Source organism: Parus major, chromosome 27, assembly GCF_001522545.3.
Source record: "Parus major isolate Abel chromosome 27, Parus_major1.1, whole genome shotgun sequence".
NCBI lineage: Eukaryota > Metazoa > Chordata > Aves > Passeriformes > Paridae > Parus > Parus major.
This window is the reverse complement of record NC_031796.1, coordinates 121,486-147,040: the sequence shown is the minus strand read 5'-3', so window position 1 is coordinate 147,040 and position 25,555 is coordinate 121,486. Positions and strand designations below refer to the sequence as shown.

At 44.0% G+C, this 25,555-nt stretch overlaps 1 protein-coding gene across 9 annotated transcripts in view; it reads right to left on the bottom strand.

Moving 5' to 3' along the window:
- Positions 1-25,555, bottom strand: part of TANC2 (tetratricopeptide repeat, ankyrin repeat and coiled-coil containing 2) — a 155,439-nt gene that overhangs the window by 15,982 nt on the left and 113,902 nt on the right. For all 9 annotated transcript variants that reach the window (XM_015651339.2, XM_033520027.1, XM_015651334.3 and 6 more), the window contains 7 exons: positions 17,054-17,162; positions 12,672-12,794; positions 11,421-11,657; positions 9,405-9,590; positions 8,429-8,522; positions 5,258-5,391; positions 4,520-4,643 (listed from right to left, as the gene is read on the bottom strand). In XM_015651339.2, the coding sequence (XP_015506825.1) occupies positions 4,520-4,643; positions 5,258-5,391; positions 8,429-8,522; positions 9,405-9,590; positions 11,421-11,657; positions 12,672-12,794; positions 17,054-17,162 (1,007 nt within the window). The remainder of the gene's footprint in view (positions 1-4,519; positions 4,644-5,257; positions 5,392-8,428; positions 8,523-9,404; positions 9,591-11,420; positions 11,658-12,671; positions 12,795-17,053; positions 17,163-25,555) is intronic.

Below are 25,555 nucleotides of genomic sequence, written 5' to 3'. Positions count from 1 at the left end.
ACATAATTATTAATTCCTTTATTAACATTTCTCCCACCACAGATCCCATCTCTGTGGCAACTTCAAATACACTGATGGGAACTGTGGAAGCAAATGAGTTTATTCACACCAAGCTGCAAACTTTTTCTCACATACCTCTGAGGGCTTTCCTGGCAAACATCTGAGCAGCACGGTGGATTTGACTTCCCTCATCTGAGATCGTCTTTTTAACTACTTTTTTTTTTACTTAATCCGACAAGATTCCAGCCTGTGTGAGTCAGAGATGAAGACCATTTTGCTGTTTTGGCGGGTCACCATGGGGAATTAAGTCAATTCAGCTCAGTTCTCCTAAAAAAGCATGTATTTTCCCTTCTTCACTTCCGTCCCCTTTACCCAAAAGTACACAATTTCCAGCAGTACCTCTCCCTGAACATTACCCAGTATAAATACAACACTGTGGGATACACTACTGCCAACCGTAAGCCAAGGAGAGGGGGACTTGACGTTTTCTTGGACGAGGAAACGGCGCTGCCATACCAACGGGTCAGTACTGCTCCACAAGGCATATGGATATGGATATGAGAGCTGAACAGCAGCTTTAAGTGAACACTCCTCTTCATGGCATGAAGAAAACTCCTGTTGCCATGGCAGAGCGATGGCTCTGGCTCTGTATCAGCTTTGCTCCTCCGAGGAGCTGCAGCTACCTGCGGGATGCTCCTTCCAGCAGCTGGGATGAATTGATGCTGCAGTGCTCTTCTCCTGGAGGCAAACTCTAAGCCTCCCAGCATGAGATTCCCTGCCTCTAGAATGTCCACCAAATGTGGGAGTGACATGAATTTCCTAAAGGTTCCTGTTCATCCCAGCTGACACATCCCTGGTCTACACAGGTTGCTTAGCTGAGAGCAGACTAAGTTCTCCCTGCTGGCACAACCTATTTGTGAGGGAGTATAGCACAGAAATGTTTGCTGCAGGTGTGTTCAGAAACCTCCAGTCAGAGCTCTCAACACAGTGTGGAATGTCAGTGGGGGAGGAGGCAAACAGCATCTCAGGCAATCAGGAATGCCAAGGTGGGACACGGGCTGCGAGACACAGGCTCAGGGATGACAATGTAGAATCACAGACTCATCTAGGTTGGAAAAGACTATCATTGAATCCAACTGCTCCCTCAGCACTGCCAAGCCCTCCACTAACCGTGTCTCCAAGTGCCATGTCTTTAAATCCTTTAAATCCCTCCAGGGATGGGGACTCCACAACTGCCCTCAGCAGCCTCTGTCAGGGCCGAACAACCCTTTCAGTGAAATAATTATCTCTCCCCTAAAGCTCCCCTAGAGCAACTTGAGACTCTTTCCTCTAGTCCCTTGTTCTTTGGGAGCAGAGTCTGACCTCCATCTGGCTGCCCCCTCCTGCCAGGGATTTGTGCAGAGCCACAATGTCCCCGCTAAGCCTCCTTTTCTCCAGGCTGAGCCCCCTTCCCAGCTCCCTCAGCCCCTAACTGTGCTCCAGACCCTTCCCCACCTCTGTTCTCTTCTTTGGACACACTCCAGCACCTCAACACCCTGTCAGCCTTTTCTCACATTGCCCACACTGCACCCAGGAACCTTCACATTCTGAAGCTGTGGGAAAGCCCCTCTAGATGATCCTGAGCTGACCCAAGCCCAAATTTTGCTCAGGATGAAGCCTCATTTCATTCCTGCTTACTCGAACCAGCTACTTTCTTGCATTCAAAGCATCAACATCTTCTCTTGTGTTTGCCCTCTTAACTCTTCTGGAGCAGGTGAGAAAGCTCCTGCAATAAGAGGGAAGCCTGGAAAGCCATGTCATTCTTCAAACTTCCCACTCATTTCCCATCCAGTGGAAGAGATGCTTCATACCACAGGGTGACATGGACAGACTCCAGCAGCAGTGCCAGCTGAAGGTCTAAGCAAGCAAACAACAGTAATGCCAAGAGGCTGGCTTGAAGGCAGGCTGGGCATAACCTCCGTGGAAACACTCAGCTCCAGAGGCAGCTCTGGCTCCCAATACAGCCTCTGCTTGACTCCAAAGGCATCCTTCATCCTTCAGGCCTCTCTGACCTATTTAGCATTGAGGCAGTCAGACAGGAAAACAAACAAAAGGTTTTGAGGGCAAGTGGCTTAAGGTGATCTCATGGGACTGATCTATCCTCCAGCAGGAAGGATTTAATCTGGGTAAGCCCAGTTTGCTTCTGGGAAGGGCTGGGCTGCACCCTCCCTAAAAAAAAATTGACTTCAAGAGTTTTTTATGGAATGGCTTGGGTTGAAATGGACTTTAAACACCATCCAGTCCCACCTCCTGCCATGGGAAGGAACACCTTCCACTACACCAGGGTGCTCCAAGCCCTGTCCAACCTGGCCTTGGACATTGCCAGGGATGAAACAGTCACAGCTTCTCTGGGCAGTCTGTGCCAGGGCCTCACCACTCTAATCATAAAAAAATTCTTGTTCCATCTAGTCTGGTGATTTAATTATCCAGAAGGCACTATGAGCCAGCTCAAGTCAAAAAGAAAAGATTGACATTTGGAGCACCAAAAAGCTGCAGGGAGTGGCCAGGATGTGGGATGTGTTCTGAACAGAGGATGCAGCCAAAGCTGCAGTGCCCAAGCAGGGTGACCCCACCAAGGCATGATGCTCAGGTAGAAAAACATCAAGGGATTGATTTTTACAGGAAAATGAGATTCAGAATCAAACTGCTGCCAAATGGAATGAGCATGAGGAATTATTTTGCTTTGTGTCACGCAGATCTGTGAAAATACCAGCTTTGGAAGAGCTATTACCAGGAAGTTTAATTCTCTGTTCACACACCCATTATTTTTGGGTGTTAAGCCACAGGTAACTCCAAAATTCTGAGTTTCAAATAGATTGCTGACTGCAACTTTGCTAATAAAATGTGTTTACAAACAGTGACTGTGTTAATCAAGTACAGTCAAATGAGATTTGCTTTGCAACACATCAACTAATGCTTATGGCTTGTGATTCACACACTTTGGTTTTAATCAAACATTGAACAGAATTGTCAATTCCATTTTAATTAAATGCACCATATATCACTGTACTCTGCTCAGGCTTCAGTTAACTTTTTAGGACCATGTGCTACAGTGTATGCAGTGGAGTTTATTAAGCTATTTAGAGAATGGACCTTTTAAGGTAAAAATTTTCTTATTTTTGACTTTTTTTGCTCTCAGTATCCAAAGAGCCAGAGAAACATTAGGTGCATTTGCTGGCGATCTCACTGCCCAGATCAGATTATCTGGTATTTTCAGCCTCCTCTGAACGAGTTAGTCTCAAGCAGCATGTACAGCTCACAGGTCTGGGAAAAAAACCCAAACCCTTATTTTAAGCTTTTTAACACAGTTTTATTAGTCAAGCTTCAAAAGGGGCCATGTTTCATCTCAAAGATGGAGAGTGCTAATTTGAGATTTAAAAATTACAGAAGACCAGAAAAAAATTAATTTAATCAATTCCTAAGAAGCTCAAACTGATCTTTGTCACATCCCTGTGCAGGTTACAGCACTGAGCAGCAAGGATCCCACTGGCTGTGGCTCAGGACAGACAGATGGGCAATGAGAAACTTGTCAATTTAAATTGAAAAAATGTTCTTAACAACTATTACGTAAAATATTCAAGTGTCTCACTTTTTGGCTAAAAGGTCAGACACAGGCAGTTACAAGATGAAGAAAATATCCCTTCCCAAAGAGGGATCTTTCCTGGGATAAAAATATCAAATAAAACCACAAAAATTAAATGCTTTTTCTAAAAAAATAAAATAAATTAAATACCCAACCAAACCAACATTGGCTATTTGTCCAAAATAAAAGGCAAAGAAGTCTCTAAGGAACTGCAGCAATAAGAACTGATGGTGTTCTCACCAGCAGCAAATTGTTGTATCTCATCTCAATCAGGTACAGCAGGAATGAGCAAAACTGGCCCATGTTCCTGCTGGCTGAGCAACTGTCACTGAAGGAGAGTCATCACTGAAATGACTGAGCACAGAGGAGGCTGTGGGTGCAGAGGAGGCTTATCTTCAAAATAATTCTGATTTATTTTCAGCACGTTTACCAAATCCTTGCCTGTTCTGGGGCCTTACCATCCTGCTGGTGCTGGTGTCAAAAATGTGGGCAACAATAAGAGAGCTAAAAATGGAAGCATCACCACGTGTCCCCAGCCTTGCCTTGCTGCCCTTCTGCAGCGGTGCCGACAGTTCAGCCACATCCTGTGTTCATTTCTGTCTAACGGGAAAATTTTTCAGTGTGGTTCAAGGGCACATTCTTAACCCACTGCTCAAAGGACCTGTGGTTATTTGCTAACTCAGATGGGTGGTTTTGAGTCTAAGAGCACCAAGCAGACAACAAAACAGACAGCCAAGATTAAGGCTATGACTATTCCAGCCTTGCTGTCCAATGAGCTGGACATGGTGCTCTCCCAGCTGTGGGCTTACAATCCACACCCTGATATCACAAACTCCAGCTGAGCCGGAGCTGGTGTGGTGGGATGTACCACAGCTGGTCCCCAACACGAGCTCTAACCTTGTGCAAGCAGAAACTCCACTGTGCCCAGGTGTCCCTCGGACGCGGCCATCATCAGCGGTGTGCGGCCCTGCTTGTCTGCCATGTTCACGTCAGCCCCGTGCGTGAGCAGGAGATCCACGATCTGCAACACACAATGCCAGGACTCAGATTACACGTGCAGACACAGCTAAGAAGATGCCAGAGCCAAGGAAGAGCAGAGCAGACCCCACATTCTAAAAACTCCCACCCCTCCAGGCAAGGTGCTCTCTGGGATTGCTGAATGGATTATTAAGGATTATGAAAAGGAAGGGACATATAAATATATATATATATAAATAAGGACAGGAAAAATGGTTTTTTTAGTCATGAGAATCCCATTTGCTTCTCAAACAGTGAGATAACCAGAGAAGCTGTGGCTGCCCCATCCCTGGAACTGTTCAAGGCCACTCTGGATGGGAGAAATCTGGGATAGTGGAAGGTATCCCTGCCCATGGCAGGGGGATGGAATTTGATGGTCTCTTAAGATGTCTTCCAACCCAAACCATTCCCTGATTCTATGATAACAAGGGACTTAAGCAAAGCTGTCTGTAGCCAGCCAGAACTTGGGGTGATAGAAGCATCAGTAACACTTCTTTTTGCTCTGGCCATTCCCCAAAAGAGCAGGGGCTTGTTTTCTCCACGCCTATTCCAGCAAGACAGAAGGGATGGCCTGACCCACCATCTCCAGCCACCCCAGGGTGTGAGGACCCCACTGACCTGCCAGTGGCCCTGTCTGACGGCGCTGAAGAGCGGGACAACTCCGCGACGGTTGGGCTGCGCCACTGCGGCTCCCTGCTCCAGGAGCAGCCTGCACACCTCCAGCTTCCCGCGCCCCGCCGCCGCCGTCAGAGCTACACGAGAGAGGAAAGCAGTCAGGGGAACAGCCACGTGCTCAGTGGAGTGTTCCCCTATCCGGAAATGGGTCTTTCTGCTGGATACCAAAGTGATGGGGCCTGAAATGCCAAACCTGTCTCATGGCAGGCAAAATGAACAAAGAAAATGGGCTGGATTGGTACACTTTCAACTCTTGTCATTTTAGTTCCCTCAAAGGTCAACTCTTCCATGAAAAGTTTACATAATGTCATGGAATAAGGCTGTTTGAGACAATCAGATGGTTTTCTGCAAGTCACACTGAAATGGGATGAGAACCCCAATAAGTATAAAATAATCTAAAGGCATTTGTGACTGAGGTTCAAGGGGTGTCTGAGGTTCAAATGTGACTGAAGTTCAGGTTTAGCTGCAAAGAAATGCAGTCATGAATCTGTTACTCTTTTCCCCACTGCCAAAGCCATGGGCTGTGAGGCCAAATGTATCTGAGTAGGGGGACAATATCCAGAGAAAATACAGGTCTTCAGGTACTTGACAAGACCTTCTGCAACCTGTCATTGCCTCAGCCCACCATGACTACAAGGGAGCAAGTGCGGGATCAAGCAGGAGGTACTGACAGACCCTGCCAGCCACTGATGTCAGGCACATTAGCGGCTTTCTTTTGTCCAAACAAGCACAGAGCAATGAGATCCAGATAAATGACTTCTATTTTCCATATCCCACTTTAGTCTGTAGATCTTTGAAACCAGGGAAGCAACTGGAAAGCAAAATAGGATGGATTTGTTCACCTGTTTTCCAAGAAAAACAATATTTCTGGGCTTTGTTTCTGGCCAGGGCTGATCCTACCAGCCAGGGTCTTTGTGCAAACCCAAAAATATCTCTCATTTTCATATGCTCATGATATTACAGGTGGGTAGAAGCAACATCTGAGAGTTCCTTCTCTGACAAAATGTGCTCTGTTAACTCAGAGGTGTGGTTGAGTTAGAGAACACATATTCAATCTGAAAATAGTTCCAAGTTCAGGACCTGCCAGTGACTTATTTCAGCATTAATTTTAGACTTTCTGGTTCCTCCCTCTCCCTAACTTTCTGTGCACTTCAACACAGCTCCACTGGCTCCACGCTCTGCTGCTTCTGGTAGGAGTTGGAGCAGAAGGTGGGAGTCTATTTCTGACTGATGTCGCTTGTTTTTTCTTTGCAGTACATTTCTGTGGGTTGGCTGATTACAAGGTGTTGATGGGTTTCCAACTGCAACACTGTTAATGTTGGGGGGATTTAATTAATTCTCAATTCTCTTCCATATTATGGCTGAATTTTCTTCTCTTGGGGTTGAGAGACAACAAGAGTTAAAAGAAAAATCACTTTGCTGCCACAAGCAGAACATTCTGCAAAATCTATAATCAGATCCATGTGGGTTTTAAATGTAAGCTACAAATATAGAAGGAGGCAGAAGGATGGGCATGCAGGACTGCTGGGTTCTACTTCTAAACCTGCCTCCACTTGCAATGCTGCAGGTTAATTTGAGGTATTTTACATCAAAATTACTTATGTTTGCAACAATGAAAACATAAATCACTCCTGGTGTCTGGTGTTTGTTAGGAAATGTTCTTTGGAGAAGACTTTACTGAACAGGATAATTTGATTCACAATTTCCCCACTTTCTCTTGCAATCCCTTCTGCTGCAGTGACACATCTTTCTGCTTTCCTCAGGGTCCAAGGAACTGGTGGGTACACGGCTCCAGCCTGTCCTTTGCAGCTCCAGCTCAAGGGAAGCTCCTCTGCTATTGAGCAGCCAGACCTTGTTCCTCCAGGAGGAACTAAGGAGGATGAAAATGGGCTAGTTTGAAGTTCTACTGTCTGCTGGAGAGCTCCCATGGCCCAGCACAACCAAGGCAAGTTCACGGAGCCCAGCCAAGGAGCAGCAACCAGGATCTTGCACTGGTAAACAGGGGTTTTTGTACATTTTGCAGCTTTTCCATGAGGATGCAGTGCCAGAAGGACTACTCACCATGCAATAACCAAGTCTTGGCATAAACACCACACAACAACTGCTGTGTTTCTCAAAACAGCTCAAACACAGCCTGAGATTGGGTTCAAGTGTGGATGTGCCCATCTCCGTCAGTGAGCAATGTCAAATTATGGCCTCCTACACCAGGGACTTGCAACAGCGTATTCTGCTTCTGCTGCTGTGTTTTCTTGTAGAAAAAACAACTTTACCTGGAGAAGGAATCATTAAACTGCTCCTATCCAGCAAGAGTATCTGTTTCATGGCCTGGCAGCAAGACAAACAGTTTGATAGAGATGTTCTCTGCACCTCCACCTCCGATGGAGATAGCATAAGTGACTCAGACACTTTTCTGGTGGGTTCTGATGTTAGTTTTGTCCCGGGGGAAATACTCCATCTGGAGTTGGCTATAGTGTGCTGTCAGCAATTCCTAAACTCATGATGTCACTTGGCACTGCCATTTGGATGATATCAGGCTGATATCATCGAGCCAGGCACTCAGCTCTCCTCTGTGGAAGATGAGATATGAGCAACAAGAGTCAAAACCCAGACAAGCCAATATGCAAATTTCAGAGCAAATTGTTATTTTTAGGTGGAAACCTGCATTTCTTTCCAAATTTATTTAAACTCTCTATTTACTTTTGAGAAAATAGTAATAGAAATAGTTATGTGAAAGACAGTCTTGAGTTTCATATGAACTTACTGACTTGTTTCATGTGCACAAAAGGCTTCTCAGTTTGGTGGTTGGCTCATTTTTACACGTTTTCCCATCTTACCTACTACTAATTTTAGTGTGTAAGTGCATATTCCTTTGAGATGGCTTCCCAGTTTGTGTGTGATTTGTCAATCACAAATCCACATTCCCAATAGTCCCAGTTACTTAGAAACCCCTCTCTGATTGAGAAACTCCTGGATGTCTGGTTAGTCCAGCTTTTGGCATTTTTGAAGGCAGAGGTGTGGGACAACAGAGATGGAAACAGGCAGGCTGGGAATGTCAGAGCTACCCAGGACATGGGATGGGAAGGGAAGGGAAGCTACAGCTTCTACAGAAATCACCTGTCTCTCCCCAAAGACTGTCAAAGCTGTTGATCTGTGCTCTCTCTACCTCCTCTTCATCTTTTTCTGGAAGATCGAGCAGGTAGGAAACGATCTAAAACAAAAAGATGTGTCAGATCATGAACTCAAATGTGTTATACAGGGACTGCAGACACCATCACATGAGCTGCTTTGGAATATACAGAGGGAAGGGAACAGTCTCTGCCTGGCACCCTGAGATCAAGGGAATATTCTTCCTGAGATTAATCACTGAACATGCTTCCCTGTACAAGCAAAAAAACCATCCAAGAGTCTTGATATGATAGCACATAATGAGATTTGGTAGAGTCAGTTCCCTGTAACTGTGTCTGTTCTGTTGGAGATGACCTGGTGTGTGCAGTGGATGTAACTCTTGGAGGATGTGAGGCTGAGAGGAGGTATTTGGTAGGAAATAAACTCATTCTCAAGGAAAGAAGAAGGAACAGGGCTGCCAGAAGTTGCTGGAGCTCTGTGGAGGGGACTAATGGCAGTGGTGGGTTGGCACAGGGTTAACGGTTGGACTCAATGACCTTAATGGTCTTTTCCAACCTAAATTATTCTATATGTCATTTTCCCCATCATAAATCTTTATCAGGATGGCAGGAGGAAGCTCTCTGTCTCTTCTCTCTCCTGACACACAGTCCAAAGTTACATGTTCTCACACTCCCCACCCATGATGGAGGAGCAGTGTCGGCAACAAGTGTCCAGCCATCTTATCCCTGCTTAGAAGTTTATTCCAGAAGTTTATTCTGACATCTTAAAGGCATGTTACACTTCCTCTCCTGGATGCCTGCCCAGACCACAGGGTTTGCCAAGGGATCTGTAAACACTGGGACAGGACAGGGAGGAAGAGCAGGTCAGGAGTACTCTGGATTCCACCTCCAGACGTTCTTTGGTGAGTGGGCAGGAAAGGGCCAAGCCTTGGTTTCCCTCCCTGCAGAGGCAGAGTAGGTCCTACCTCAGTGTAGCCCATGCTGGCAGCAGCAATCAGGGCCTGCTGGATTGCGTGGCTCTTCTTGAACACTCCCTGCTGCTGCCCGGCCATGCTCCAGTCGCACTGGATCAAAAACTTTGCCACCTCCAAGTGTCCCCTGAGAGCAGCGTGGACCAGGGCACACTGCCCATTTTTGTCCAAATGATCCACCTTGAAAAGAGATGACAAAATACAATTAAAATCAGGAGCAGCACATCTTGCTTCTTCAGAGTTTCCAATCCTGAATTCAAAATAATGCCACATGTGCAAAATGTACATTTTTCTGGTAAACTATCACTTCCATGACCAGAAAACAAACATTTCCAAAGCAAGGTCCCAGGCTCTGGCATTATCTTGGCCACAAATGTTTGCTTTGGGAAAGATATCATTACTTTTTTTTAGGTTTCTGACCTTTTCTTCAGACTTAAAGACTACAAAATATCTTTTTCTTTGTGTCCTGAAGTCCAGCATCCAAATTTTCTTGTGCACTGGAATCATACACTCTGGTATTGTCTCCTTTAGCAATACCTACAAAAGGAAAACCAGTTTGTTTTCCAGGTATCAGTTCTTTTGAGAGTCCCAGAAGTGCCTCAGCCTGCAGTCAGGCACCGTAACGTGAACCCAGTGCAGGCACAATCAACAGGAGTCAGAAACAGTGCTTGACAGCCCTGGAGGAACTTATTTGGTTGTATTATGGGGCATGGTTCCCACTTGATGCCTGAACGCATCAGCTGGGATTTCTAGATACTATCCCAACAGGGATACTTGGAGAAAACAAGAAAGGCAGGTCAGTTCTCATTCTCCTTCAGTTTAACCTCTTCTGTGTTCCACACTGCACTATTCATCAGAAAAATAACAAATAATTATTATATTAGCATATTTTTTCACAGGATCACAGAATGGTTTGGGTTGGAAGGGACCTTGAACACCATCTCATTCCACTGCACAGCCACGGGCAGGGACACCTCCCACTGTCCCAGGTTGCTCCAAGGCCTGTCCAAACTGGCCTTGGACACTGCCAGGGATGGTGCAGCCACAGCTGCTCTGTGCCAGGGCCTGACCTAAATTACAGTTATATAATACATATAAGAAATATTTCATATATTATAACACATTCATATTAATCATATATCAGTATTTCTCCTTTCTCAACTCCTGCAGTAATCAGTATTGCAATTTTCTTCAAATATTTGTCTTCAAACTACACCAAAGTGTGTTTTGGGCTATTTCCTCAGTGCTGTTAGGGATATTCAAGGAAAAGTATGAGCGGCAGGACTTCTGTCACTAAACTCTCAAAATATCCAACAAAAGCAAAATTCCTCCTTTCCTTCATACCATCCTCACATTATTACAGACAACACAACCCAGCAAGATCTAAACAGTCCCTCAGTCATCCTGACATCCATGCCAAAACTACACAAACCCGTATTTTGCCGTTTGAACTGAAATGAAAGATATAGAGAAACCACAAATTGTTTCCAGGAGGCTCCACTTCAAAAATCAGCATAATCTTCTTCTTCAACAAAGTATTTCTACTTGACTCATTATATACAATTAAAACTCCAAACACTCATCACAAAGCTAAACAAAGGGGATTTTTCTAGGACAAGTCTGATGAAAATTTTTGGAAAATGTGTCTCAGGGAGATATTTAAAGAATGTTCTGTGCTAGAAAAGCAGTGTTGCCATTTTAACCTTGTGAGGTTCAAGGATTTTACCAGAACATCCTTACACAGGTCACCAGCACAGTGTCACTAGGCAGCTCCTACCTCAGACCTGAATTCCAGACACCAACTACTGACTCTCAGGAGTTGGTGTCAGTGTGGGGTTTTTAAACCCACTACATTTTAGCAGAAAAAACAACACTAAAAGCAGCCTCCTGGCCTCATCTGCTGGAGGTTGTTCCCTAGAAAGTGCTCCATGTCCTGCTGGCAGCTCCTCTCCAACCTTGAACAAACGTGGCACAGGTTGGATCAGCTTTTGAGCGATCTGGTTTCTTTACCTTGGCCCGTTTCTTGCACAGCAGCACCACAATGCTCAGGAATCCAGCAGCAGCTGCGTAGCCCAGCGGGGTCAGGCCACTCTCTGAAGCAGCATCAACGTTGGCCCCAAACTCCAGGAGCAAAGCCACCATCTCTGCGTATCCCAGGTGAGATTGGACACACAAAATGGGGGCGTTGTTCAGAACTTCCGTCCGGTAATTCACATTTGCACCTCCTAAAATCAGCAACCGACTGACCTGCACAGGGAGGGAGAGCTGTTGGCTGAGCTTTACGGAGAGACAGGAGATCATCAGGGCGACACCGCAACAGAAACCAGGGCCCTCGGCACATGTCCAAGCAAACAGCAAAGGACATAAAATGCTGAGTAAAAACATCTGCCCAATGGATGGTCCCATTTGATGCAGATGGAGCAGTTTAATCACTTCCCAAGTGGCTAGGAAACGGTCTGAAGGGTGCAGCCATCCTTTGTTTTGGAACAAGGTCACTCCAGCCCCATTGCAGCAGTTGGGGACATGGTGGGGATAGGAAATCAAAACACACAGCTACAGAGAGCTGTATTCAGCACCCCTCCCATGGGATTCCTCTCTACGGCTGGTTGGGCTGTCCCACTGCATAGCTCCCTTCGCACTTGGCACCAGTGGAAAAGGCAACACTTGATGCTGGAGATTGACAAGGAAAGGACATGGGGACAGACCTTGAACTCACCTTGCCTGGGTGGGAAGGACCTGGGATAAACATCCTTCCATGTGAGAAAACCTGTATCTCTGCCTGCAATCCCTTCTGCTGTAGAGATGGGCTCACCTAAGTCAACACAGTCATCTTACCACTGCAAAAGAAGTGCCTGAACCAGCACATGAGCACTGTTGGATTTGGTGTCACCTCAGTGCTCATGCCTATCTAAGCCAGACCTTTACATGTCAAGTTCCAACATCAGTTGTTGCATTCCACATCTTTGGGAAGGAAAAATCCCATTTTGCACAGCTACAAACTCACTGTATGCTCACTGCAACTAAAAGGAGATCCCTGGTTTAAGTAGTGGAGTTGATGAACTCTCCCAAATGGTAAAGAGAATCTCAACTGACTAAAGGCCTCTCCTCAGCTCAGGACAAACACCCAGCAAGCTGCTCAGCCTCAGCCTGGCTAGGACACTGGACACGGCTCCACGGAATAGTCTGCATGGTCACTGCCCACTGCTGGAGCTTCTTGTGTGAATTCTGAACCCCTCAGGCCTCCCCCTCCTCCTCCAATACCTTTATGTTTGGTGTGTAGAGGTTTCTCAGAGATGCCAAAGCCATTGAAAGACCTTCAGTACTGTAGGAGATCCAAAGACCTTGCAGGATGGAGGAAGACACCCCAACTTTTTTACTCAGACCCTGAAAAAGAAAGTAACTTAGATCCAAGCTTACAAATCTGCTCAGTTACACTGAGCAAAGCCTTCTGGGTCTCTGGACTTCCAAGGAGCTACAGGGCAATAACGATTACACCCAAGATAATGTGACAATTTGACATATCTGACCTTCATAATCAATTAATAAGCTTGCAGAAAATTACTTGTAATGGTAATGCAGCCATCTCCAAGGTCCAAGAAAGTCAGGATTTAACTGTGAGGAACCAGAACCATTCAACACCCTCACAAAATGCCATGTTAAGGAGCACAGATTGCTGCTTTTTCTCTTTTTTTAATGAAGTACACAGTATCTGCTCACAATCAGATAAATTCAGGAACTTTCAACCACAGTCTGGAGAAGTAAGCCCTGGTATCTTATAGCAGATTGTTTCCAACTTTTCTAGTTGGTGTCCACAATAATATATCAAAGGTCTGACATATTTTCCAGCATCCCTAATTGGCAGAGCATCGTTAAACAGGTTTCTCCCTCCTGTGGAAGGAGCCATAATTTCTCCATAGCCGGCAGATGGGAGAGAACAGCTGGATGGAAGAGCAGACGGATGGGATGGCGACTCCAGCAGGAGCCACGCCGTGAGTATGCCCTGAATGCTGCTGCTCTGCTACCGATTTCCCATGAAAGGCTGCTGACTCCATGGAAACTGCACAGGCATCTTTAAATGCACACGTAATTCTGGTTTACATGCAAACCCTGATTTCTGCTTTCTTGCACTCCTGGTGGTCACTTCCAACCCTGCAAAGCAACAGGGCCCCAGTTCCAGTTTCTGTGACTGGAATGATGCTGGTGGAACAAAACCAGCAGCACAAGGTGGGATTTGTTTCCTCTGAAGGAAGATGTGTGGGAATCATCATCCCAACCCATTGCTGAACTTGGCTGCAACCTCTAATTCCTCTGTGTGAAAGATAATCTGCAGCATCGCCCTAGGCATCAACAGATTTCTCACTTGAAACAGTTTAATCACCAAAAGAAGCAATAGATTAGACAGGCTCTAACAAATAACAACTCCATGTACTTATTTCTTTAAAATTCAGAGAACTAAACCAAGAAAAATACCTGTTTGTGCTGTGGGAAAAAGAGCTCAGGAATTTGAGCCGCTGTTAAATGCTGCTTTGAAATGAATGACACAACACAGGACATTAGAAGTCAATATTAAATTTCATGAACTCAGGATGGTGAAATTGGAAAGGGAAAGCAATTTTACAATAAACAGTTAAAACAATTTCAAAACAGTTGTAACTACTATCAAGCCCATAAATAAGCTGCCTGAATCACCATCAGGATCAAGGAAAAGGGTAGCTAATTTGAGAATAGCCCTCTGAAGATAATCACAGATGCTATAGAAATCTCAACTGTTGCATTAGAACACACACACAAACATATATATGTGTATATATATATATATATATATATATATATATATATATATACTTAGATATTAATGTAAGACATAAAAGGTGACATTTATCCTTTAAAGAAAAAGTACATTCAACACCATTATCATTCAGTTACCATTCAGGCAAAAGCCTGCCCTATTTCTCATTTTACAGCTTGTATCTTCCTTTTCTAATTCCCTCTTCAGAACTGTGGAGCAGAGTGAATCCTTCAGCAAAAACAAATCCCAGCTGCATACAACATCAAACCAAAATACCATCAGTGGTTCCCACTTCATTGGGACCATCCAACATGAGACCGGTGTGTGGCCTGATTAATTTGAACATTTTTGCCAGCCCCCACAACCCCAGTGTCAAACAGTTGGTTTTTCCTGTTCTGTCTGTCAGCATCTTTATTTTTCACCTTATCACCTTTTCTGCTATTTGGCCATTGGCACCTTACAGAATCCCAGAATTCCAGACTGATTTGGGCTAGAAGGAACCTTACAGCCCATCTCATTCCATCCCCCTGCCATGGGCAGTGACACCTTCCAGCAGACCAGGTTGCTCCAGGCATCACCCACTTCTGTATTACTGACACTTTAAGTAATTTAGGATGAAATTCAAGCCTTCTCTTTGACTGATTTGCAAAACAAAAATCAACCTGAAGTTTGGGTCCGCTTGTGTCACAACTACACATTTCTCTTTTTGCCCTTTTATTCCATGACAGGCTTTTCAAGTTGGCTTCCTGTATGCTCCTGTTAAGATTGGCAACTGATTTAAAAGACTAAAACATTTGTACTTTTTCCTCCCCCTAAACTGTTTGAGGATGTTTGTGTTTAAAAGAGAATACAAAACCATCAGATCTCAGCCAGCAAGTAAAGATGGGAATGTGAAAATGTCTTCCCACCCATGTGTCAGGTCAGAACTCTGTGCATCACTTACATTTTTTTACACCTGGAAATTACAAGTGCTCCATCATCACCTTGCTAAAGTACCGGTGGATTCAAACTAGGAAGGACCGGAGAAGGATAAATAAATTTTCTGCACTGTTTTATCAAAGTTTGGCTCAATATCTAGCTCTCAGTACTCCCTGGCTGGTCAAAATGCTTCAGCTCCAGTTTAATATTCTCCTGGCTTCCTGATAGGTACATAAAATGGAATTATAATGCCACCAGACCTCCATAAATACCTTCAAAATTAGGATCTTTGTGTCTGCAGAAAGATCTTTGTGTCTGCTACTGCAACATGGCAACTTGAGGAAAAACACCCTGAACTGATGACCTGACTTGCTCCCTGCTTGGCAGAAAGCCCAATGCTACGCTGGTAATGGCTTCAGCAAAAGATTAGCCAGAATGAAAGGCCTGAATGGGAAAAATGCTTTTTTAGAAACAAATACAGTCGGTAACAATTTGTAAAAGTCTGTGCATGCACTCATGGAAATATTTTCTTTAAAGTATGTTTGAACTCTTAAACATGGTCTGCAATATTCCAGCCTAGAGAACCCTCCTTCAGAAACTGCTGCAGTTCTTGTTTCACTCAGTAAACACTCACAAATCCTGAGTAAATACTTGTTAAAATAAGCAATAAAAATAAATCTATTCAAGGAAAAGCAAAATACTAAGTTAACATTTTTAGTCCAGCTAATTCAAACACCTTCAAAACTTTGTAGTGCTTGCAAACAATGTTCTGTTATGCTTATCAGTCACTGTGATGCTGGTCCTCCTGCAATGTTGTAAACCGAAGGATTTTGCTGAGTGATGAGGAACAGAAGGCTAGACTGACATTTGTCATATACTAATTGGCATTTTCTACTATTGTAAATATTGCTCAGTTAAACCTGGAATCTATTGGAAACCTGCCTACTTAATGAAAGTTGTCATTTGCTCAGAGTCTGAATCCCTGTTAATGGTTCTCACTATGGACATGTGAAATGAAGAAGGTTTGGAACCAGTTTCAGACGTAAATGCAGCTCAACAGTAAACTCAGGGCTGAATTTGGCTTTGGGAATGTAACTGAAAATGTGAAATTGATACCCTGAGGGATAATGCACCAATCTGGGGGTCTTCCCTTTGGCTCCAACCATCATCTTCCCAAACAAGCAGACTTTGCTGCTACACCTGATGGTCAGTTTGGCATAGGGAATACAATAAAGGAATCCAAAAGAACTGACACAAAGCAGAAATCCCCTATTTGCTCCAGGAGCAGAAGCCGGAGTGGCAAAGCCCTCAAGTCTATAAAATTATATAGAGACCAGATGAAAGTACAGCCTTGTTTTTTACTAGTGTTAAGCACCCACAGGTCCTAACAGTTATAAGAAAATCTGTATTTCCTGTGACCTTACAAATACACCCTCGCACTCCCACCTTCTGGTGCCTGGGCCAGCAGGAAGGATGATACTTAGTTTATGGGTCATATTGATACTCACATTCAAGTTTGCCTTTCAGTTGCCCAGGTCTTAAATGTCTGTGTGAAGAGTAGGATGGACCGATCAGCCAATTTCAACAACCATCAAATTTTACTGTTACAACCTAAATTTTGCATTAGATTCTCCAAAACTGCTCCTTTTGAAAGATTTCCTTTTTTTCTATATGCTGCTACAGGTACTTATCTTTCAGGGCAAGAAGCAACTTTTGGTAGAAGAGCAATTTTAGGTAAGGAGGCTATCTGCTGAATTTACTGTCTGAAGGAGGGTTGAATTTTAAGGATTTTCAGATACCATGGCCGATTTTCTAAAGCTCACTTCTACGCGTTCCAGCAGCCTCAAGCAATCACACTTCTTACACCAGCGAGAGACCGAGTGCTGCCAGTGCTGTGGATGAGATTGGCGTAAACCTTCATTTGAATTTTTGTTACCTTAAAAATATGTGCTTTGAGAATATGATGTCCCAGTTCAATTGTTTGCTGTCTATTTAATTTTCCTTCTTGTCGAGAAAACCAGAAGGCAAGCAGTGTGTGGCCACTCCTAAAATCAGAAGAAAAAGTATGTTAGTATTCCTCATTACACCAACAAAACAACTTTTGAGGACAAAAATGCTAATCCTTCAATCACATCCAGCTTTGGGAAATGGAGCTCGCTGAATTATCACTTGTAAACCAACAATTAATTGCATCCTTTATTACTGGTGATCACTGACAGCTCAATGCCCCTTAGACATCGGCAGACAGCAAAAAAACCCCAATATCTTTTCTATCAGCAGATGTAAATTTAGAAACACCAGAGGTACAATGTCATGAAAGCAGCAGTGTTACTTTTATAGTCATTTTGCAGAGGAGAACCACATTTGAAAAGCATGCAACCAACCTGAAGCCACTAGAAAATGCCACATTTAAAATACCCACACGTTGAATAAAATGTCCTTTAAATTACACCTGCATTCACTACCCTGTGGACAGTCCCATGGAGTGAAACAACTTTAGTTCTTTGTAAAACTCCTTCTAAACATATTCTCCAGCTTTTCCAGAAATAAAAACCCTTCTGGCAATGCCCTAATAGATGGACAACCACAGCAAATTAACTGAACTGTGCACCAAGTCCTGTTCAAGGCAAAATATAATAAAACAGACAATAACTTCTGTTGTTAAAGGTGATTTTACTGATATTTTTAAACCTTCAGACATTTATAGATTTCCATATTGTAACTGTGCAAGTTCAACATGGCTGGGTTTTCTCAAAGACGCGAGAAGACTCTCCACAGAGAAAAAACACACATGATGCAAAAGTATGAAATTTTAATACCATTTCTGTTTCAGATCAGCAAATACTTGATCCTGCAGGTGCCCCAGGCACATGTGGATGCTACAGCAGGAGATGCAGCGAGCAGGGCAGGAGCCAGAGAGGCTCCATACTGGGACCTCAGTGGTCTGTGTGAGATTTTTTTGGTTTTACCAACAAAATTATATTCTTCCTTAAGCCCCTGGCTGCTCCCAAAGGAGTCCTTTTAAGCCACTTCATTTCTGGAAGTACGTAAAAATGTGACTGCACTAAAAGCAATCAAACCCCTTCCAGCCAAGGAAAATAAAATATGATATCAAATGTGGTTTTAAAAGGGCTTTTAAGGACAGGAAATGTTATTAGCTCATCCCTGCCTGGTAAAGCAAAGAAATACTTTGGATGGCCAAACATCTAGTAAATATTACACAAGACAGAAGCTTTCCACAGCAGTGGGAATTTACCATCTCATCCCTATTCAGCGTGAATTACTGTCCATCTCAAACTCAGAAAAAAAGTGAATGACTTGTAATGCCCTGGCCAGGTTTTTGGCAAGGTGCCCCCTGAGCCTTGCCAATGAACCTCCTTTTCGATTGGCAACACTTGGATTTGTGTGAACAGAGCCCAGTGATGCTCTGTCAGCCCTCGTGGTGCTGGGAAGACAGGAATGTGCCTGCTGGAGGAGTGGGATGAAAAATAAATCATATTTTTCTTATGAGGCAGGACTTGACCCCCAGGTTTGGAAGATGAGAGAGCACCACATCCCATTTACAGGTAATAAACTGTTGCACTGTGTGAACTTCTGTGGTGCTTCATTCCAAAATGCAGCTCTGTTTATAGAGGCACCATCAACTCAACTAACTGTTTTCTGAAACGATTTTTTTGACTGATAGTACTTTCACTCTTAGGGTGACTTGGCCATAAAAAGAAATTGAAGAAAACCCCCTTTTTTTTGCCAAAAAAAAAAGCTGCTCTCCACACTTTGGCCTGGCACATGGCCTGTGCTGGGATCCCTTGCTCCATGCTTCCCATGACTGGAGGAAAAGCCTCTCCAAATGGTGACTGTGCCCATCACAACACAGCTTTGGTGCCTCAGCTGAGGGCTGAAAATCCATCACGAGGCCCTGGTGCACAGGGCAGTGCCTCCAATCCCATGCATCTGTGCTGTGAGAATTCTCCATACAGCATCAACAGAAGGGCCCTGAAAATGGTTATAGCACCTTGACTTAACCCCAGCTTGTTGCCTCACCTTCCTTTGGCTCTCCCCCTCTTTGGAACAGGAGGAGAATGTCAGGTCTCCTATTAAAGGACATAGATAAATGCATTTGCTCATTACACTGGTTAACCTCTGGGAATGCCCATGGGAAAGACAGAGGAACAGATCAGAAGGAAACAAGTGACTAGGAAACACAGCTTGAGTGTTGCCAGATACTGCTGGAAATCAAGTGGGATGGCGATTGCTGGATTGAACCTGGCCCCATTCAGCCAGATTATGAAAATATGTAAATGCTGTGACACACTCTGTCCATCCCAGAAAGTCATCAGATTCACAATGTTACAATGGGTTTTGAGAGGAGCCAGGGTGTTCCGCCCAAAGGTTGGTGGTGCAAGCTCAAGAACTTGCAGGACAAGGGAGCTGGAGAGAGACTTTGGACAAGGGTCTGGAGTGACAGGTCAAGAGGAAACGGCTTCAAACAGACAGAGAATAAGTATAGATTAGACTTTAGGAAAAAATGCTTCCCTGTGAAGGTGGGAAGGCCCTGGCACAGGTTTCCCAGAGCAGCTTGGCTGCCCCATTCCTGGAAATGTCCAAGGCCAGGCTGGACTGAGTTTGGAGTAAACTGGTCTAGTGGAAAGTGTCCTTGCCCATGGCAGGGGCTTGGACTGAATGGCCTCTAAGGTCCTTTCTAACATAAACCATGCTAAGGTTTTATGATTCCATGATTCAGAGCTGTCAGCTACTTCTCTTTCTGAAGAGATTCTCAGGAAGAGATCAGAAGCTGCATCCTTCTGCTCCAGACTGTAAGCAGCTGTGCATAGGGACTCTTCAGCCACGCCACTCTGCCTCTGTGCTCCACATCCCAGGAGAGCAAATAATACCAGGTTTTTGCTTGTTGGTGAAAAACTCTTTGAGAATGTTTAGGAAAGCTCTGAATGGATCTATAACTGCATTAATCCTAAGTATGAATTGAAAATCCAGAAGCTTCTGAGGTGCCTGTTCTTCGCAGCAAGAGCTGAAGTGCAGCTCCCACCTGACACACCAGTCCAGGTTCCTCAGTCAGCTCCTAAATTGCTTTTCAGCTGCAGTTGGAAGGCTATTTACCTGAATTTAATTATAGACATGACTTTGGTGTTATGAATAAGGCATGTACTACTCCAGAATAAAGTACAGTATTCATGAGTAAATACATTACCTCTGCAATGCTTCCCAGACCTTGGCTTTTGGTTGCTTGATAAATACTTGTTCTGTCAACATTAATTGGAAACCAAACCAGACTGCAACAGCACAGGCTTTTTTTTTTCTTTCATACAACAGAGTGGCAGTAATGATTTCTACATCAAGGAGCTCAGTGAAATGATATGCTTTGAATTTCACAACTGCAGAGTTTATCATCAGAGATTTTTCTATTTTTAATGTAAGATTTTTTTTTATTTTATTTTTTCTTTTAAAATGAAAAATTAATAACCCTGCCAGCTCAGCTCCTAAAGCTTTAATCTGCTCTCTGTGCCTGTATCAACTCCTGGAATGGTCAGGAGTCTGCCTAGATGGACACATACACGTGTGTGTGTGTGTGTGTGTGTGTGTGTGTACGTACATGCATATACAGAGTGTGTTTATACATACCTAATTATATATGTCTAAGCATATTTATTTATTTATGTATGTATGTATGTAAAAAAGACATAAAAATGAGTCTCTAATCATTCCAACACTCTAAGTGGTATGAACCAGTGCACACCCACAGCCGATCTACGGAAAGGAAGAGGAGGCTGCACACAAGATTATGTAGAATTATGGAATGGTTTGGGTTGGACAGGACCTTAAAGTCCATCCAGTGCCACCCCCTGTGATGGGCAGGGACACCTTCCACTGTCCCAGACTGCTCCAAGCCCCATCCAACCTGCCCTTGGGCACTGCCAAAGATCCAGAGGCAGCCACAGCTTCTCTGGGCATCCTGTGCCAGGGCCTCACCATCCTCTCAGGAAAGAATATTTTCCTAATATCCAATTTAAACCTACTCTCTGTTAGTTTGAAGCCATCCCCCCTTGTCCTGTCACTCCATACACTTATAAATAGATGCTGGATTTGATCTCTACACAATTGCTCCCTTATCCACCCAAACATGAGTCACACAACTCCGGGTGCGGAGCAAGATGATGCAGGATGTTGGTACCTCAAGCACAGTCCCCAGGTGACCCCATTCCTCATGTCACAGACGGAAAAGGACAAAGTCTCACTGACAAAATACTGGTGTAACCAAAGAGCAGTGAAGGAGAATGATTAAATTATTAAAAAAAAAAAAAAAGCAGCTTCCAGATCTGTGTGTCATTTGAACACTTCCAGTTCTCAGGTAAAAAATATTTTGAAGGGTACAAAATTACTCCAGTGTTAAGGCATTGTAGCACCAGAGTGAAAAACAAGCAAAAAATAAATGAGAATCAATCCTGTTCACTTATGAACCTACCAAAGTCCAAATTTCCTGATTTACACCCACATCTCCATTCTTTCAGCTAATCCCATGAAAACATTCCAGAATCAAGAGATTTGACACTGTGCCCAGTGAATCTGGACTTCAGAAGATGTGTATTCACGTTTTATTCAGCTCTGCCAAGTGTAATGTCATAACTGCAGTGCAGAGACTGATGTGTGCTCTGACAAAGCCCAGAGCCTCTTCCTTTGCAGAAGGATATCTGGATGCCTGTCTTGCAGAAAAGCCAAGCTCAGCTCCAGGAGCCCCTCTTGAAGGAACAGTTTATCACCTAAATTGATTTATTGATTTTTTTGTAATGTAGTTTCCCTCTGATGTTATAATAGCAAATTAACTTGGAAGGAATTTACAGTATAAAAAAAAAAAAATCAAACAAAACAGTCAAGGCTACTCTCTCAGGCACTGCTAGAGGATGATTTTGCTTGAAAAGTGGGTCTTAATATTTGAGGAACAAAAATAACAGGAAGAAAATCAGTAACATTTCTTTCTTCGATCAGTTTCTGGTTAACTCCACTCCTCTCTTCTTGGTGGCTCAGTGCCCACAGGATGGATTATTCTGTGAATATTTTCTTCCATTTAGATGTGAAAATGGCCCAGTAGACAGATGATTAAAGTCCAAAAGAAAAGAAAAAGAGCAGATTTTATGAGGACAGTAGCTTAAGGTACTAAATATATTCAACCCCCTGCTGCATCCCAATGCTGAGGTTTGCATGCCTAATGAGCCAATTAAAACAAGCTGCTCTACTGATGTCCTTTATGGTGGTAGTGATCACACTGCTCTCAATCTCATCTGTCATCATTTATAATCTGTCTGCCTTTTCTCCTTGTCTCTTCCAACTGACACTGCAGCTGCAGCTCTGACTGCAGTTCAGGGGAAATCCTGCAAGAAAGTTACTTCACTGCACTGCTAAATCCCTGTTACAGATACCCAGCTTGCTATCAATGGCTTCAGTAACTTACTTGTGACCTGTGATTTCTGCATGAGATTAGAAAGGGGCTCCAAGACAGCTGGAGAGAGATGCTGGCCGAGGGTCTGGAGTGACAGGACAATGGGGAATGGCTTCCACTGCCAGAGGGCGGGGGTGAATGGGATATTGGGAAGGAATTGTTCCCTGTGAGGATGGTGAGGTCCTGGCACAGGCTGCCCAGAGAAGCTGTGGCTGCCCCTTCCCTGGAAGTGTCCAAGGCCAGTTTGGATGGGATTTGCAGCAACCTGGTGTAGTGGGAAAGTTCCCTGCCCATGGCAAGGGTGGAGCTGGATGGGCTTTGAAGTCCTTTCAAGAGAAATCACTCCATGATTCTTTGACTAGAGTTAACATCTTGAGATGCTGGAGATGTGAAATTTGCACACAGATTTCCTACACTCATTTTGTTGAGTTATTGCCCATTCATTTTACATTTCAAAATGTACTGGGCTCCAAGTCATGCAATCAAAAAATTTTTTTCTGCAAGACATATGGGAAGCCTAAAAGTTTTATTCTCAGAGTCAGCACTCCATACTTGGTGAACAGATTGGGTTTGCCTCTCCAATTTACTGGAGGACATGATGATGGACTCATCTCTGTGAGTCACAAATATGGCACTCACTAAATACGGCTTAAGGGGTAAATTAAAAGAGTGAGAAATGTTGTACTCTCATTCCCATGCAATGGGTGTAGAGGAAGTTCTGCCCTAAACAGCTCAGCCACCACTTCTACCAAAATTAGAGCTGTGGAAATGACCTTGAACAACCAGATCCCATGGTTATCTGGTAGTTCATTTCACTAACTGAGTGCAGGCCTTTCACAAGCGTGGATGACGAAGACAGCAGGCTGGGCAAGGAAATAACCTGACCTCATGTATTTTGGTGGCACGTGGCATCCATGGCTGGGGATGGCAAAACAACCAACAACGTGTCCCTTGTGGCTGTGCTGACGTGGCAAGTACTGCCTGTACCTCTGCCTGGGGCACTCAGAAAGCCCACTGTGAGCTACAACACCTGCCGAACTACAAAACTGGCGCTCTGGAGCAATGAAAATGATATTAAGAGACGTAGTGTAAAGCAGAGCTAAATAATGATGGCAACCCCTTGAGAGCTAGTACTGCTGCCAACCAGTTTGGACAACCTGATTATTCCATCTCTGGCCCCACAAGGTACTAGTAGGCACTGCATTCAAATAAATTCTAAACCCATTATTCTGCCTCACCTTGAATTTAAACAATGCCTTTGCTTTGCTGAGTAAAATCCATCCCTCATGGATGTGGAGAAAACAATTAAAACCTACCCTGGGTTTTGGTGAACACCTGATCATTTCAGTTAACAATCAATCTGAGTGTATTTTAAGAGTTTTTGAGAGTCTTATAATAAAAAAGAGAAAGAAAGTCAATTAATCTGTGTAATGCAAGGACCATCTCCCCATTTAAAGCTGTTCGTTGTATCCCTGAATTGTTAGAAATATCACTTTCACCAACTTCTTTTTCTCCTAACTTTCTAAATGAATTATCTTTACACTGAGGACTGTTATTTGTCAATCAGATTCAGCATCCCATCAAAATAAAACAAAAACCCCTGATTTTGCTCTAAAGCCTTCACTCTATCATTTTGCTGGGTAACAGATAAAAACATTAATTTTGTGTAGGAAAAGTCTCCACTTGCAATGTGATCCCAAGAGAAAAAGGAGAATGTAAAATACCTACAGAGTGTTGTACTAAAAGACAGCTCTGACAGAAACCATGGCAACTTGGGTGTTAGATGAGAGCTGCATCTTTCTGCCTAGATCCCTGCTGCATGTTTATCCATGCCATGTATCTTGATAAAGGGTTTGAGGAACAGATTTGGTTTATGGATGTAGAAGAGGAGGGTAGATGTGAGGAAGTGGCCTTGCTGTGGGTTCATAAAATGCATATCCTTCAAAATCCACTGCCCCAGCAACAGCAACCAGGAGCAAACCTATGCCAAAGGCACCACCTCTTCTGGTGTCGCCTCTGCCAAGTTCCAGTTTCACGCAGGTCACTCCCTGGGGCAGCACGTCCATGCCTCACTGACCCTTAGGCCAGTCCAGGGACAGAGGTTTGGGGTTCAGCTCACCTCAGTCAGCAGCTAGAACAGGCCAGATGAACTGCTCCAAAGACTCAAGGAGATGGGTGTGACTGCCTGAGCAACAGACACCTGGATGGCAAGCCCCTAAAATTACGTGAGGTTCGGCTTCACCAAGGTAGACGTGAAGCACTTGAGGTGAAGATTTAAAATGCTTCATTTTGGTATGGTCCCGTGGGTGCTGGGACATCCCCATGCACCACAAAGAGCCTCTTCCCTCAGCCACCACTACCAGCACACACAGCACTGGTTGGTCCAGTGCCAAGTGAAATACAAAAGCCCAAATTGGGATAGTCATACAGGCAACAGCATGGAGAGTGTCTTTTTCCCACCTTAGCTTTCCTGAACAAGGAAAGAAAATAAAATCTGTGTATCTGCTTCAAAGCCCTGTGTCGGGTAGGGAACCAGCCTGGAGAGATTCACTTCAACCAGCCCTGTCAATACTGGAGTCGTCTCCTGGGGATCCCATCATCCTGAGATTCCTCGTAACTCAGCTGGAAGAGATGCTTCCCAGGCACTTCTCATCTGACCTAATGCAGCCTTTTAACTCAGGATGAAATGAATCACTCTAATTTCTCTCCTCTGACTATAAAGCAAGTCTCGACAAATAACTCAGATGTTTATACTTAAGCCTGGATAAAGTAATTTCACTTCTGGGGTCCATATCTGACTACAGCTCTCTTACTGCCTTGACAGGGCAAATCACTTCATTTCTGTCTTGCTCACAGCCCCTTCAGCAGCAGCACAACGATGAAACATTTTATTAGTGTTATAAAAGCATGGAAAATAATTGCATAGAAGTTTCTGATCAAGTCTGGGCAGAAGGAAGCACTGCATTAGAGCAGAATTTAGGTTTAGAA